The following is a 12,733-nucleotide window of genomic DNA, read 5'->3' on the forward strand; positions in this document are numbered from 1 at the left end:
TTCTGTATTAATTTCATGAAAGTATTAATTATACATTAGTTGACTAGCAATATTATTGGAGAAGAGAATGGCACCCCACTCTAGTACTCTTGCCTGGAGAATCCCAGGGACGGGGGAGCCTGCTGGGCTACCGTCTATGGGGTCACACAGAGTCGGACACGACTGAAGTGACTTAGCAGCAGCAATATTATTAGGGGCTTCCTTGGTGGTTCAGATGGTAAAGTATCTGCATACAATCCAGGAGACCTGAGTTCAATGCCTGGGTTGGGAAAATCCCAGGAGAAGGGAATGGCAACCTACTCCAGTATTCTTGCCTGGAGAATTCCATGGACAGAGGAACCTGGCGGGCTACAGTCCACATGGTCACAAAGAGTTGGACACAACTAAGTGACTAACACTTTCAGCAATAGTATTACCTACTGGGTTACATTCACAAAGGTTCCTTTTGACAACACCTTAAAAGAAGGAATAAATAAACTATAAGGGGTGATGGATATGTTAATTAACTTGATTGTGGTAATCATTTCACAATGTATATACACATTAAATATAGGTCAAGAAGCAACAGTTAGAACCAGACGAGGAACAACAGATTGGTTCAAAATTGCGAAAGGAGTACGTCAAGACTGTATATTGTCACTCTCCTTATTTAACTTATATGCAGAGTACATCATGTGAAATGCTGGGCTGGATGAATCACAGACTGGCATCAAGACTGCCTTGAGAAATATTAACAACCTCAGATATGCAGAGGACACCACCCTAATGGCAGAAAGCAAAGAGGAACTAAACAGCCTCTTGATGAAGGTGCAAGAGTGATAAAGCTGGCTTAAACTTCAGCATTCAAAAACTTAAGATCGTGGCATCCAGTCCCATCACTTCATGCAAATAGAAGGGGAAAAAATGGAAACAGTGACAGACTTTACTTTCTTGAGCTCCAAAACCACTTGGATGGTGACTGCAGCCATGAAATTAATAAAAGAAGCTTGCTCTTTGGAAAAAAAGCTATGACAAACCTTTTTCATACACTATGACAGTGTATGAAAAAACAGAGACATCACTTGCCCACAAAGGTTCATATAGTCAAAGGTACGGTTTTTCAAGTAGTCATGTACAGGTGTGAAAGTTGAATCATAAAGAAGGCTGAGTGCCAAAGAATTGATGTTTTCAAACTGTGGTGCTGGAGAAGATTCTTGACAGTTCCTTGGGCAGCAAGGAGATCAAACCAGTCAATCCTAAATGAAATCAACCTTGACTATTCATTGGAATAACTGAGTTGAAACTGAAATTCCAATATTTTGGTCACCTGATGCAAAGAGCCAACTCATTGGAAAAGACCCTGATGCTGAGAAAGACCAAGGGCAGGAGAAGGGGGCAACAGAGAATAAGATGGTTGGATGGTATCACTGACTCAAAGGACGTGAGCATGAGCAAACTCCAGGAGATAGTAAAGGACAGGGAATCCCAGCGTGTTGCAGTCCATGGTGTTGCAAAGAGTTGGACACAACTTAGTGACTGAACAACAATATACAATGAATCATCACATTGTATACCTTAAAAAAAAAATATCACATTGTACAACCTAAATATATGCAGTTTTTATTTGTTAATCATACCTTAATACAGCTGGAAAAAACAAAGAAAAAAAAAAGTAATAACAAGTAACAGAATCATTTCATACTTACGAAGTGCCTGACAGCAAAAATGGAATGCGAACACCATCCACCACCACAATATTCCTTATGTTGGGTTTGGCTAGGGTTTTTTTCGATTTAGTCTGGGAAGCTTTAAGATAAAGTTCAGAGAAAAATAAATTAAAATATAAGAAGTCAGGTAAGTTTTTATATTTTTAAAGAGACATTCTAAGAAGAATTTTATCACTCAATGCCAAATTGCATTAGTCATTTACCAAACCACTCCAACTAAAAAAAAAAAAAAAGATTAAGAAATTAACGAGCATTTACAAGTTTCCAAATAAAATTTAACGCAAATACAGAGATTATACCCAGTGATAATATCACTTATGTCATTAACAAATTACTTTTATCAAGTGCTTGACAATCCATTTCACTGAAAGCAACTGATTAAGTCTGTCCTTAATACTAGAAGTTAGAATAACAGATACTGTTTTATTCTTCACATAGCTTAATACTCTTGCTTTTCTATGTAGAAATAAAGGCATCTGGTTGGTGACTACTGCCATTTGACAAAAACCTAGCATGCTTCCTGATTCTGTATGACTCAATTTGTGTAGCTGTTTGTAACATCAAAAGAGCAACCTTTTTCTAATGATTTAATTAAAAATAAAACATGAGTGGTGGTTAAAAAAGAAAAAAATAAATAATACTAAAATATAGAAAGTAAAACCCAAGTTCCCTCTTTATGCCCTCTGCTACCCTATTGTAAACTAAAGCCTGTTCAGCATGAGTACACTCCCTTTTCCTCCCATCAAATCAGCTGATCACATTCCTTTGTCTTACCATGTGCCCTCTTGCACCACTATCAACATCAGTGTTAAAACAAACCACTTGTAGAACAGTGTTAAACACCAGTAACATGACAAGGCTTAAGTCTCACAAAGGTTTACAATTTAGTTGGGGAGAGAGAAACACAAAAACTGTTTAAGAGCAATATAAAGAAGAATATTCTAAATGTCAGAAAAAAATGGTATTTAACGTGGTATTCAACGTGACTTTCTCCCAGCTGGCAAGAAACAGACCTATCTGTGTGACTGCAATAGGAATTTCTGAGTGAACATTAGAATTAGGTGAAAGGTGAAATGAGATGGAAACGCATTATTATTCTTCATGAGGTTAACACATATCTATATTCTAGTTAGAGTTTAGAAGCCAAAGAAAATATATTTTTTATATGACAAAATGAAACTTTTCTAGGTGGGATTAAGTAACAGACCCCTGGGAATATACTATATGTAAAACAATATAAAAATATCATCTTGTACTTCCACTGAATTTACAGATTTCAAAATGTTTGAGATATCTTAATAACTACTTGAGGTTAACATGGCTAAAATTACTATTCTTTGTTAGATTTAAAAAACTATAAAGCAGGGAAATGACATGATCAGTTCAAGGTCAAACTGCCCAGAAAGAAGAAGAACTGAACCAAAGCTGAGGTCTTCTGAATCTTGGTAAAGAATTTTTTCTATTACATTATTATCCAAGTAGAAATACCATAATAAGACCAAAATCAGAAGTCATAGATCAATATAGGACCCAGGCAAGTGAATATACAAAACTACAGCGGGTTCTGCAAAAGTATGTATTCAACAGTGAAGAAGTCTAATCTGTTGGGTTTACCAAGGGTCTAAAAGACCATATAGTATCAACAAATTTCCTTCTTTTTTCATTTCATATTGACTAAACAACCTTCTTTTATTAACTAGTCCCACAGTCACACCTATTTCAGATATGCATCCTCTTGCATATGGACTGAGAACATACTCAGTAACAGGAGCCTGTCACTGAAAGTGTAAAAAGTTAACTTTTGGCTCCACAACAGATGGAGACTAATCATCTTTAGGACTGGGGCTTCCCTGGTGGCTTAGTGGGAAAGAATTCACCTGCCAATGCAGGAGACACAGGTTAAATCCCTGGGTCAGGAAGAGCCCCTGGAGGAGGAAATGGCAACCCACTCCAGTATTCTTGCCTGGGACAATCCCATGAACAGAGGAGCCTGGTAGGCTACAACCTGTGAGGTCACAAAGAGTTGGACATGACTCAGCACACACGCATCTTTAGGACTGACAGCCAGTAGCTGAGTAAACTAACTAGGAAGTTCACAGAACCTCAGTGACTCCATAGGCTCCACATCCCAGAAAGAAACCTCCAGCCAACATCCTCAAGCCCACCTTACACCATGTACTATCATTACTGATTGGTCCTGTATTGTTTTAATTTGAAGGCAACAGTGATGTTCTTATTGATCATAAAAAGGAGAGCTAGCAAATTAGTTTTGGTTTTTATTCAAAATTCACAAATCTAGATCCTATAATCTAACTTTTAAATCAGAAATATTTTTATTTTTTATAAATTACTGTACCTGCAGCAGCCTGTAGCTGGGAGGAACTGCTCAGAGGTCTCACACCTGGAAGACAAAATCAAGTGTTTATAAAAAGCAATACAATTCCATGTTTGCACAAGATGCTTACACATTCAAATCTAATCTTAAAAAGAACAAATGAAACTTACAAAATCTGAGGGCCCATTTTGATGTACTGGGAAGATTTTTAAAAGTGTAAGTCAAGAGGGAAGTCATTTTGAAATCTGAAAAAGAAAACAAAAAGACTTTTTGGGTTATTTGAACAACCTGTAGTTTACACTATAGGCTATGATCTCTGATCTCACCCATGGTTACTATAAAATACTAAAAATGTACTCTATTACCAACTGCCTTTCCCCTAATATTATAGCTATGTTGACATAGCTTTCATGGTATGCAAACCATTAATCTAAGCATTAATCTAATTCTCAAAAGGACCTGTGAAGTAAGCATGATTACTGTATTGTTTGTAAGAGATGAGAGACTGAAGCATAGAGGAATTGAGTAACTAGTAAGAGGCAGAGCTATGATTTGAAGCCAGACAGTCTAGCTCCAGCAGTATTCTTGCCTGGAGAATCCCATGACAGAGGAGCCTGGCAGGCTACAGTCCACAGGATCACAAAGAGTTGGACTTGACTGAAGCAACTGAGCACGCACGCATGCTAGCTCCAGAGTTTATGTTTTTCTCTAGGGTCAAAGGGTTAGAGACTGTTGGACAGGATCAGGAAGCCACCAATGTGACTTTCCTGATTTTGATGGTTGTATTGTGATGACGTAGAATGCCTTATGGAATATTTGTATTTGAAGGAAATACACACTCAAATATTCAAAGATAGTACAGTATCACTTCTTACCTGATATAAGAAAAAAAGTTCATACACTACACTAGCTTGATATTATTTCAAAATAATAAAAATACAAAACTCCTACATATTAAAACATATTTTAAATATATTAAAACATTTTCCTAAATTCCCCATAATGAGTTCCTATGAAATAGTAAGAAAAAAATGGGGAAACGATATGAACAAAGTATTCATGGAAATGGAAACACAAATGGCTCTTAGATACATGTTCAATCTCACTCATAAAAGAAACACAAATTACAGCAGCACAGAGGTATACTATTTGAGTCAGAGGTCTGACAGTCACTGTGTGGTAGAGGCTGCACAAACAGGCTCTCTCATATACTGCTGCTCAGAGTATAAACTGCAATTTGGCAATTAACTATCAAAAAATTACAACTACACCTAACTTCTGACCAGTAATTCCACTTCTCTGAATTTTTATTTACATGGTTGGTCTGTGTAAACAAAGAATACACCAGAAGTGATGAGGCGTCACTTTTTAGATTCAGCTGTAAGAGATCCTGCAGTTCCCATCTTGGTCTGTCTCTCAGAACACTCGCTCCAGGAGAAGGCAGCTGGCACATCAGGAAGAGCCCCACGAAGAGGCTCTCATGATGAGGTAAGAGGATGATGCCTCCTGTCAACAGTCATGTGAGTGAGTTTGGAAGTGGATCCTCTAGCTCAGACAAGTTTTCAGATGACTACAGGCCTGGACAACATTCTGACTGCAACCTCATGAGAAACTCTAAGCCAGAACAACCCAGCCAAGTCACCCCAGATTCCTGGCCCTCAAAAACTGTATGAGATAATAAATTTTTATTGTTTTAAGCTACTAAATTTTGGAGTAATTTGTTACACAACAATTGTTGTTTGTTGTTCAGTCACTAAGTCGTGTCCGACTCTTAGAAATCCCATGCCATTCTTCCCCATCCTTCACTACGTCCCAGAGTTTGTTCAAATTCATGTCTGTTGAGTCGAGGATGTTATCTAATCTCATCTCATCCTCTGCCACCCCATTCTTCTTTTGCCTTCAATCTTTCCCAGCATCAGGCTCTTTTCCAATGAATGGGCTCTTCCCATTAGATGGCCAAAGTATTAGCGCTTCAGCATCCAATGAAAATTCCTTCCAATGAATATTCAGGGTTGATTTCCTTTAGGATTGACAGGCTTGATCTCCCTGCAGTCCAGGGAACTCTCAGGAGTCTTCTCTAGCACCGCAATTCGAAAGCATTAATTCTTTGGCACTCAGCCTTCTTTGTGGTCCAACTCTATACAGCAATAGCTAATATAAAAGCCTTGTTTAATTTCTGTTAGGTCTTCATAGACTAAAAAGAGATGTCCTGTGGCTTCCAAAAAGAAAAAAAAATCACATTTATCAAATATATGGATTGAAAAGAGGAGTCCAACCTCTAGGCTCACCAGCTTATATATATTCAACGACTCTGGCCAGGAAGACACAAACTGGCCCATTAGATGAGGACCACTTTATCCAGAAGCAACATTTGATGCCACTTGAGTCTGGAATACAAGTCTCCATAAGTAAAGATTATTTTGAAATAAAGTTCATGAAAACAATTAAAAAAATGTTGATTGAGAAAAAAAGAGAGACCTTGCTCTAACAGATATCAAATCTTTCTATAAAGCACCAGAAATTAAACAGTGCTGATCCTAAAGGAAATCAGTCCTGAATATTCACTGGAAGGACTGATGCTGAAGCTGAAACTTCAATACTTTGGCCACCTGATGCGAAGAACTGACTCATTGGAAAAGACCCTGATGCTGGGAAAGACTGAAGGCAGGAGGAGAAGGGACGACAGAGGATGAGATTGTTGGATGGCATCACCAATTCGATGGGCATGAGTTTGAGTAAGCTCCAAGAGTTGGTGATGGACAGAGAAGCATGCTGCAGTCTATGAGGTCACAAAGAGTCAGACACGACTGATCGACTGAACTGAACTGAATCAACAGAACAGGATATAGTAAGTTCAGAAGCATACTCATGTGTATGAAAACTTAGTATATAATAAAGAAAACATTTCAAATAGTGGGAGAAAGATGACTTACTCAATAGATTTGCTGAGGAAATGTCTAACCACTGGGAAAAAAATAGATCCATTTCTCACACTATAAGTACAAATTACAGATGGATTAATGTAAATATATACTTTTTAACCTGCTACAAGAAAATATCAGAGAATATTTTTACAATCTTAGATGGGGAAAGGTTTCCAACATATGGGATAAAACCCAGAGGCCACAATGGAAAATAACAAAAAAATGTGATTAAATAAGCATTTATAATATCTACACAGTAAAAGATACTAAAATAAAGTTAAAAGGCTAACAACAGATTCAGATAAAACATTTGTAACATGGAAAACAAAGGGTTAAAACCCATACTCCATAAAGAGTTATACTTGTGCTTGCTATTAGTATCAGTAGGTGATGGTATAAAAGTCTTTAGTTCCCCTTATGAAAGCCACAGTGAGAAAAATAACATTTCTGTCCTTGATGGAGCTTACGATTTTGCTCAGAGTACAAGAAACAAAAAAGTCAGTCAAACGGTGACCTAAATCAGAGGCTGGCAAACTACAACCCATGGGCCTCTAACTAATAATAGATTTCACATTTTTAAAGAGTTGTAGAGCAAAAAAAAAAAAAAAAAAGAGTTGTAGAGCAAAATAAAACAAAGAACATATGACAGAGATCAATGTGGGTTATAAAGCCTGAACTATTTACTACCTGGCCCTTTACAGAAAAAGTTTGCCATTCCTGATCTAAACAATAAGTACTACACTGAATTAGATGAAGAAAAAGCACTACATGGGCAGAACAAGCTTTGAACTGTAAAAACCTTGTAAGTTGGAGGGCCTCTGGTGATCATCAAGAATCCTTTCTTGCAAATTAAGAGGTCACTGCTCATCCAGATTCTGCTTAACTCGCTCACAGTGATGGAAGACTCACTATTTGACTTGAGCTTTAAACAGAAACCTCTCTTCTTCCCATACTCCTCAATTCAGTCTCAACTTCCCTGCCATTTCCCCCTGCCTCTTCCTTCTCCCTCTCCTGAGGAACAGGCAATCTGGTGAAACGTGGCACAAATTTATGCCCGAATCTGGCTCTGCCACATAGCAAATAATTTATATAAATCTCCATGCCCCCCAAACTTTACCTACAAAACGTAAATAACAGTTTGGGGATCGTGAGGATTAAATGAGATGGCGGTGAAACGACCTAGAGGGTCCTCAACATCACTTTCTGGAATCAATTAATTTATGCCAGGGCTCAAGCCTCTCTCTCCAGCACAAAAACAGCTATCATGCAGCGCAGAGCTCTTGACTAGAAGTCAGTAGACACAGGCTACCACCTGTGGCCATGGGTAAACTGACTCACTCTGATTCATGGGCAGCACCGATGCAGTGAAGGAGATGAAAGACCAGACGATCTTCGGTTCCCTTCTGGATTAGAAAATGATCGTGAGCCTTGGCTGTCGGAGCCGGACACAGGAATGCCTTTGTTCCTCCGACAACTGAGTCCCAAAATAGCTACACGACCGAGATCCACCCTCGGAAGCATAAAAGGGGTAAATTCCTGGCCCTGTTCCGATTCTCAATAGCCGCCGACCTGCCTACAGGCAAAATAGGGGATATAACACCACTGGAACACAGGCCAGCGCTTTAAACCGACACACACACACAAGTTCGTTAACTTGCGTGGTAAATTAAAAGGCATAGGCAACATCGTTGCTCGGAGCTACAGACAGAACGCTAGGCCAAATTACTGCCCAAACTGCAGTGGTACTGGAGACCCGGATTGAGAAACTTCCTTCCGCTCCCTCGAATTCCACTCCCCCAGGGAGTGGAGGCCAGGCGGCCGCGGGCACAGGCGTAGCAGGCGGGAAACTGCGGACCCCGCCGGAGAAAGGCCAGGCGGCAGCCGAGCGCACGCCCCTTCTCACCTTAGGTCGCGACGGCTTAGACTCCAGCTACAGGCAGGGCTCCAGCCCTAATGACAGGACCAGACGGGGACCAAGAGGCGGGGCCTCCCTGGAAAGGACCCTTCGTGGGCCTCACAGGCCTCCCTGGCTGCTCGCCGGCTGCCTGACTCCGGAAGGCTGTCCTCCTCTCTGCGCTTTCTTCCTTCCCTGCGGAGAAAGTGTCCTTTTTTTTTTTTTCGGCTAACGGGGCGTTAGCCGGAAGCGAAGGGCAAGGTTAAGGAGCCGGCGGCACCTCGCCATCGGGGTTTCAGTTGCGGGTTTTCAGTCAGGCAGTACTTCGGGCGCCTGGCCAGTGCCAGGCTGCGGGAAGAAAAGTCCTCTACTCGACTGCCCGCACTCGAAGGGCTTTCCACTTTCGTCCACTCCCGCTCAAGATGGTGGCCTCTCGAGCTATTGGCAGCCTCCGCCGCTTTACTGCCTCCAGGACGCTCCGCTGCTCAGGTGAGGCCTGGTTGAAGGCACCCCACCGCCCCGGGGCAGAACTGCGGAGACCTGGGAGTCTCCCGTTGGCTGCCGCCACCCTGCCGCGGCCCTAGATTAGGGGGAGTGATGCTGCTCTGAAACCCGGTCTCATACCCTGGCGCAGCGACTGACATTTTCTCTCTCGTCTTGAGTCCTGCAGCGGTTTCAGGCTTCGTAACCCCTAACGTCTCTGAGTCCTGTCCACCCGGTCTGGCATTTTCCGCAGGTCTCCTCTTACTTTCTTTAATGATGGCCTTGAACCTGTCCCTACTGGATTGGGAGGACTAAGAGGACAAGGACAGTCCAATCTGTCACATCTTTGTGCTTCACTGCACCTTGCCTGTAACGGGGAGCATCTTATTTACTTCTTGCATGAAATGAACCAGCCTTGCAAATGACTGCCATTCCCTACGCCTTTCCCTCACAACTTTTTTTGCCTATTACCACATTTCAACAGGAAGTTCAACTCTTGCAGCTTCAGTAATTCCAGTGTGAATGTATAATATGTAGAATCTCAAGAGGCAGATTCTGCAACTTTCCAGAAGCAGCACTTTTTTTTTTTAATGCAGATACCTTGTTTCTTAAAGAACAAGATGTTAGATAATTGTACCAACTATTTCTACTCTTGTTTCTGACTATAACCAGTTAGCTTGCATTAGCCGTATTGTCTTTTTCTCTTCAAATTGGCAGTGAAAGAGTTAAAGTGGGTGCTTATGGAAAATTAAGCATTTTTCTTCCGTCTCAAATCTGTAAGGTGAAAGGTGACTTTTTATTGCATGTTGTACTTAATGTCGGTTACTTAATTAGAAATATAATTTATAAAATGCCTTCCTCCTTCTGAATCACTGTATGCTGTTTTTAGAGGAGTGCCTTTACTGTTAGGGACTAATTTTGAATGTTTGAACCTTTTCTGCTTTGTTATTTCAGCCAGTGTTTTTAGTGTCCACGGGACTGCTCTATATGTGTGTGCATACCTGTCATAACACTACAGGAAATTGAAATGTTGCAAAGATCAGGGCAAAGGATTAAGAAAAAAAGAATCACCCTTTCTCTTACTACTCACATACCTACTGTTAGTATTTGGTCATGTTACCTGACAGTTTGATTGTTTTCCACATTTTTGGTTTAACACTTTAAAATTATCAGATGTATACTTTTGAACTTCCCTTTCATTGATTTTAAGGTAATGCAATTAAAAATATTAGATATGGAGTGTGACTTCTCAGTTTCAATCTGGCTCTGCCTTTTACCCACTGGTGACCTTACCCTTTGGTGACCTTGGGCAAGTCATTTCTATATCTGTTTTCTCATTTGTGAAATGGGGAATAATACCACCTTGTGAGCTTTAAAGGGTGTATTTTAGGTGTAAAGCAGTTTTTCATGGAGTAAGTGCTATTATTATTAATAAACAGAGCTATTATTAACTCTTCCCTGCCCTGAAGAACTATGATTTTATATATCTGAGACTTTTTTAAGGTAATTTTTACATTTTACATGTGTGATAAAAAGTTACAAGCTTAGTTTTTCTTTATTTTTTGTATAGAAATATAGATACACATATGTGTATCTATATTTTGCATTCTGTTTTAACCTATAAGAAAATATGGCTGGGGGGAGGGATAAATTGGAGGATTGGTACTGACATACACACGCTACTATATGTAAAACAGATAACTAATAAGAACCTGCTATAAAATAGCTCAGGGAGCTCAGTACTCTGTAGTGACCTATATGGGAATAGAATCTAAGAAAGAGTGGATACATGTATGTGTATAACTGATTTACTTTGTTATACAGCAGAAACTAAGACAATATAGTGTTGATAAATCAACTATACTCTAATAAAAATTAATTTAAAATTTCTTAAAGAAAATATGACTTATTAGTTATTGCCCCTTTTAGTAGCAATGTATAAATTTTAGGGGAACAAAAGGCCTAGAAAGTGAATTTAAAATTACCTGCACACCTGGATTGCCATTTAGACTGAAAAGACTAACACTAACTAAAAGTCTGTGCCTAGGTAGTGCCAGACTTTTAATGAGATTATGATATTTAATGATGGATGATTAAAATTCTTTACACTGATTTGTACTTTTTGGAGTTTTAACCCATTCCTGCATGAGTGCTATAATTCTGAGTATGACTGTCAAATGAAGAGCACATCTTGATCAAAATATCTTAATTCCCACTCTTATTCTCCACCCCCGACTCCTATTCTAAATCCAAATTCCTAATTACATAAGTAGTAGAATAATTTCTCAGGAAATGAATTGAAGGCAGATATCTTAGCAGATGGTGTATATTTAAATTTGACTCTTACATACTTAATTCTGTCACTTCACCAGGACTAAATATTGAGAAAAACTGTTGATTGTTACAACCATAGTAACACGTTCATATTTGAAATATGTATCAGCATAATCCAGCTCTCTCCACTGCTATAGTCTTAGGTCTTGTAGGTATCTTCTTGAGTTAAAATAATTAAAAAGTAGAGTAAAGGGTTCTCTCTCTTTTGCTGGCATGGGAAATATGGGTGAAAGTTCACCCAGCAGCTCTGAAGTAAGCTCTCCTAGTTAGGTTAGTGAGTAAGGCTATATTCTAAAAGCAAAGCTACCCTGTATTTCAACTTGATTTAGTTTATTGTGGCTTGGAATTGTTTTCCAATTCAGATAGAGTTGTATATTTGCTGATTTTTCTCTTTTTTTGTCTCTTGATTTAGAGGAGGTTTTGTGTAGGTCTCTATGGGTGTGAGGGGGGTGGCGCAAAGGCAGGTTAGTGGGTGAGAGTTTATGATTTATCAGTTAGCACAAACCTGCTGTCTCCAGTATTTAGTCTTCAGAATTACAACCCTTGTCCAAGCCCCTCCACCTGCTCTATTTTCTTTTTTTTCTTAGGTGCGTATCTTCGAACTTATTTATGTTTTTTGCTTTTTGTCTATCTTTCCACCTCATCTCTCCCACCCTGCATTCCTAATCAGTTCACACTCACTAATTCAGTTTACCCTATTCTAGTTATAATTGCTTGTCACCTGACTCCCCTCCCACAGAATGTTTACTTTATTGGCAAACTCTGTTTTCATGCCAAACCTATTTTCACCTCCTCCACAGAGACAGGGATTTTTATCTTGCTGCTCACCCTGGGTGCCTGGAGCAGTTCTGATGGACTGCACTAGACTTTAGTTGTGCAATGAATGACTCCGAGATGATGTTGGAGGAGACTGCAGTTTACTTGGAGGAAACAGCTGCTACAGATGCAGTGATTAGAGAACCAAACAGTGAGTCATAAAGATAAAAATTGGGGCATGGAAGGGAAAGATTTGTTGTAGACAGAATCTCAAAATAAGGCTTTGTGAAGCTGTGATACT

The 12,733-nt window shown here is 39.5% G+C and overlaps 2 protein-coding genes across 5 annotated transcripts in view; one reads left to right on the forward strand and one right to left on the reverse strand.

Moving 5' to 3' along the window:
• HADHB (hydroxyacyl-CoA dehydrogenase trifunctional multienzyme complex subunit beta) overlaps positions 1 to 8,961 on the reverse strand; it is a 28,259-nt gene extending 19,298 nt beyond the window's left edge. The window contains exons 1-4 of one of the 3 annotated variants that reach the window (XM_020913847.2): positions 8,304 to 8,708; positions 4,212 to 4,286; positions 4,063 to 4,107; positions 1,686 to 1,785 (exon numbers count right to left, since the gene is read on the reverse strand). In XM_020913847.2, the coding sequence (XP_020769506.2) occupies positions 1,686 to 1,785; positions 4,063 to 4,107; positions 4,212 to 4,286; positions 8,304 to 8,313 (230 nt within the window). In that variant the 5' untranslated portion in view covers positions 8,314 to 8,708. Of the gene's footprint in view, positions 1 to 1,685; positions 1,786 to 4,062; positions 4,108 to 4,211; positions 4,287 to 8,303; positions 8,712 to 8,868 lie in introns of those variants that run through there. The other 2 variants (XM_020913850.2, XM_020913849.2) reach the window with 2 other exon arrangements.
• Positions 8,962 to 9,094: 133 nt separating this feature from the next.
• Positions 9,095 to 12,733, forward strand: part of HADHA (hydroxyacyl-CoA dehydrogenase trifunctional multienzyme complex subunit alpha) — a 41,793-nt gene continuing 38,154 nt past the window's right edge. The window contains exon 1 of one of the 2 annotated variants that reach the window (XM_020913846.2): positions 9,095 to 9,348. In XM_020913846.2, the coding sequence (XP_020769505.1) occupies positions 9,282 to 9,348 (67 nt within the window). In that variant the 5' untranslated portion in view covers positions 9,095 to 9,281. Of the gene's footprint in view, positions 9,349 to 12,496; positions 12,644 to 12,733 lie in introns of those variants that run through there. The other variant, XM_070450672.1, reaches the window with a different exon arrangement.

This window comes from Odocoileus virginianus, chromosome 2 (assembly GCF_023699985.2).
Source record: "Odocoileus virginianus isolate 20LAN1187 ecotype Illinois chromosome 2, Ovbor_1.2, whole genome shotgun sequence".
Classification (NCBI taxonomy): Eukaryota; Metazoa; Chordata; class Mammalia; order Artiodactyla; family Cervidae; genus Odocoileus; species Odocoileus virginianus.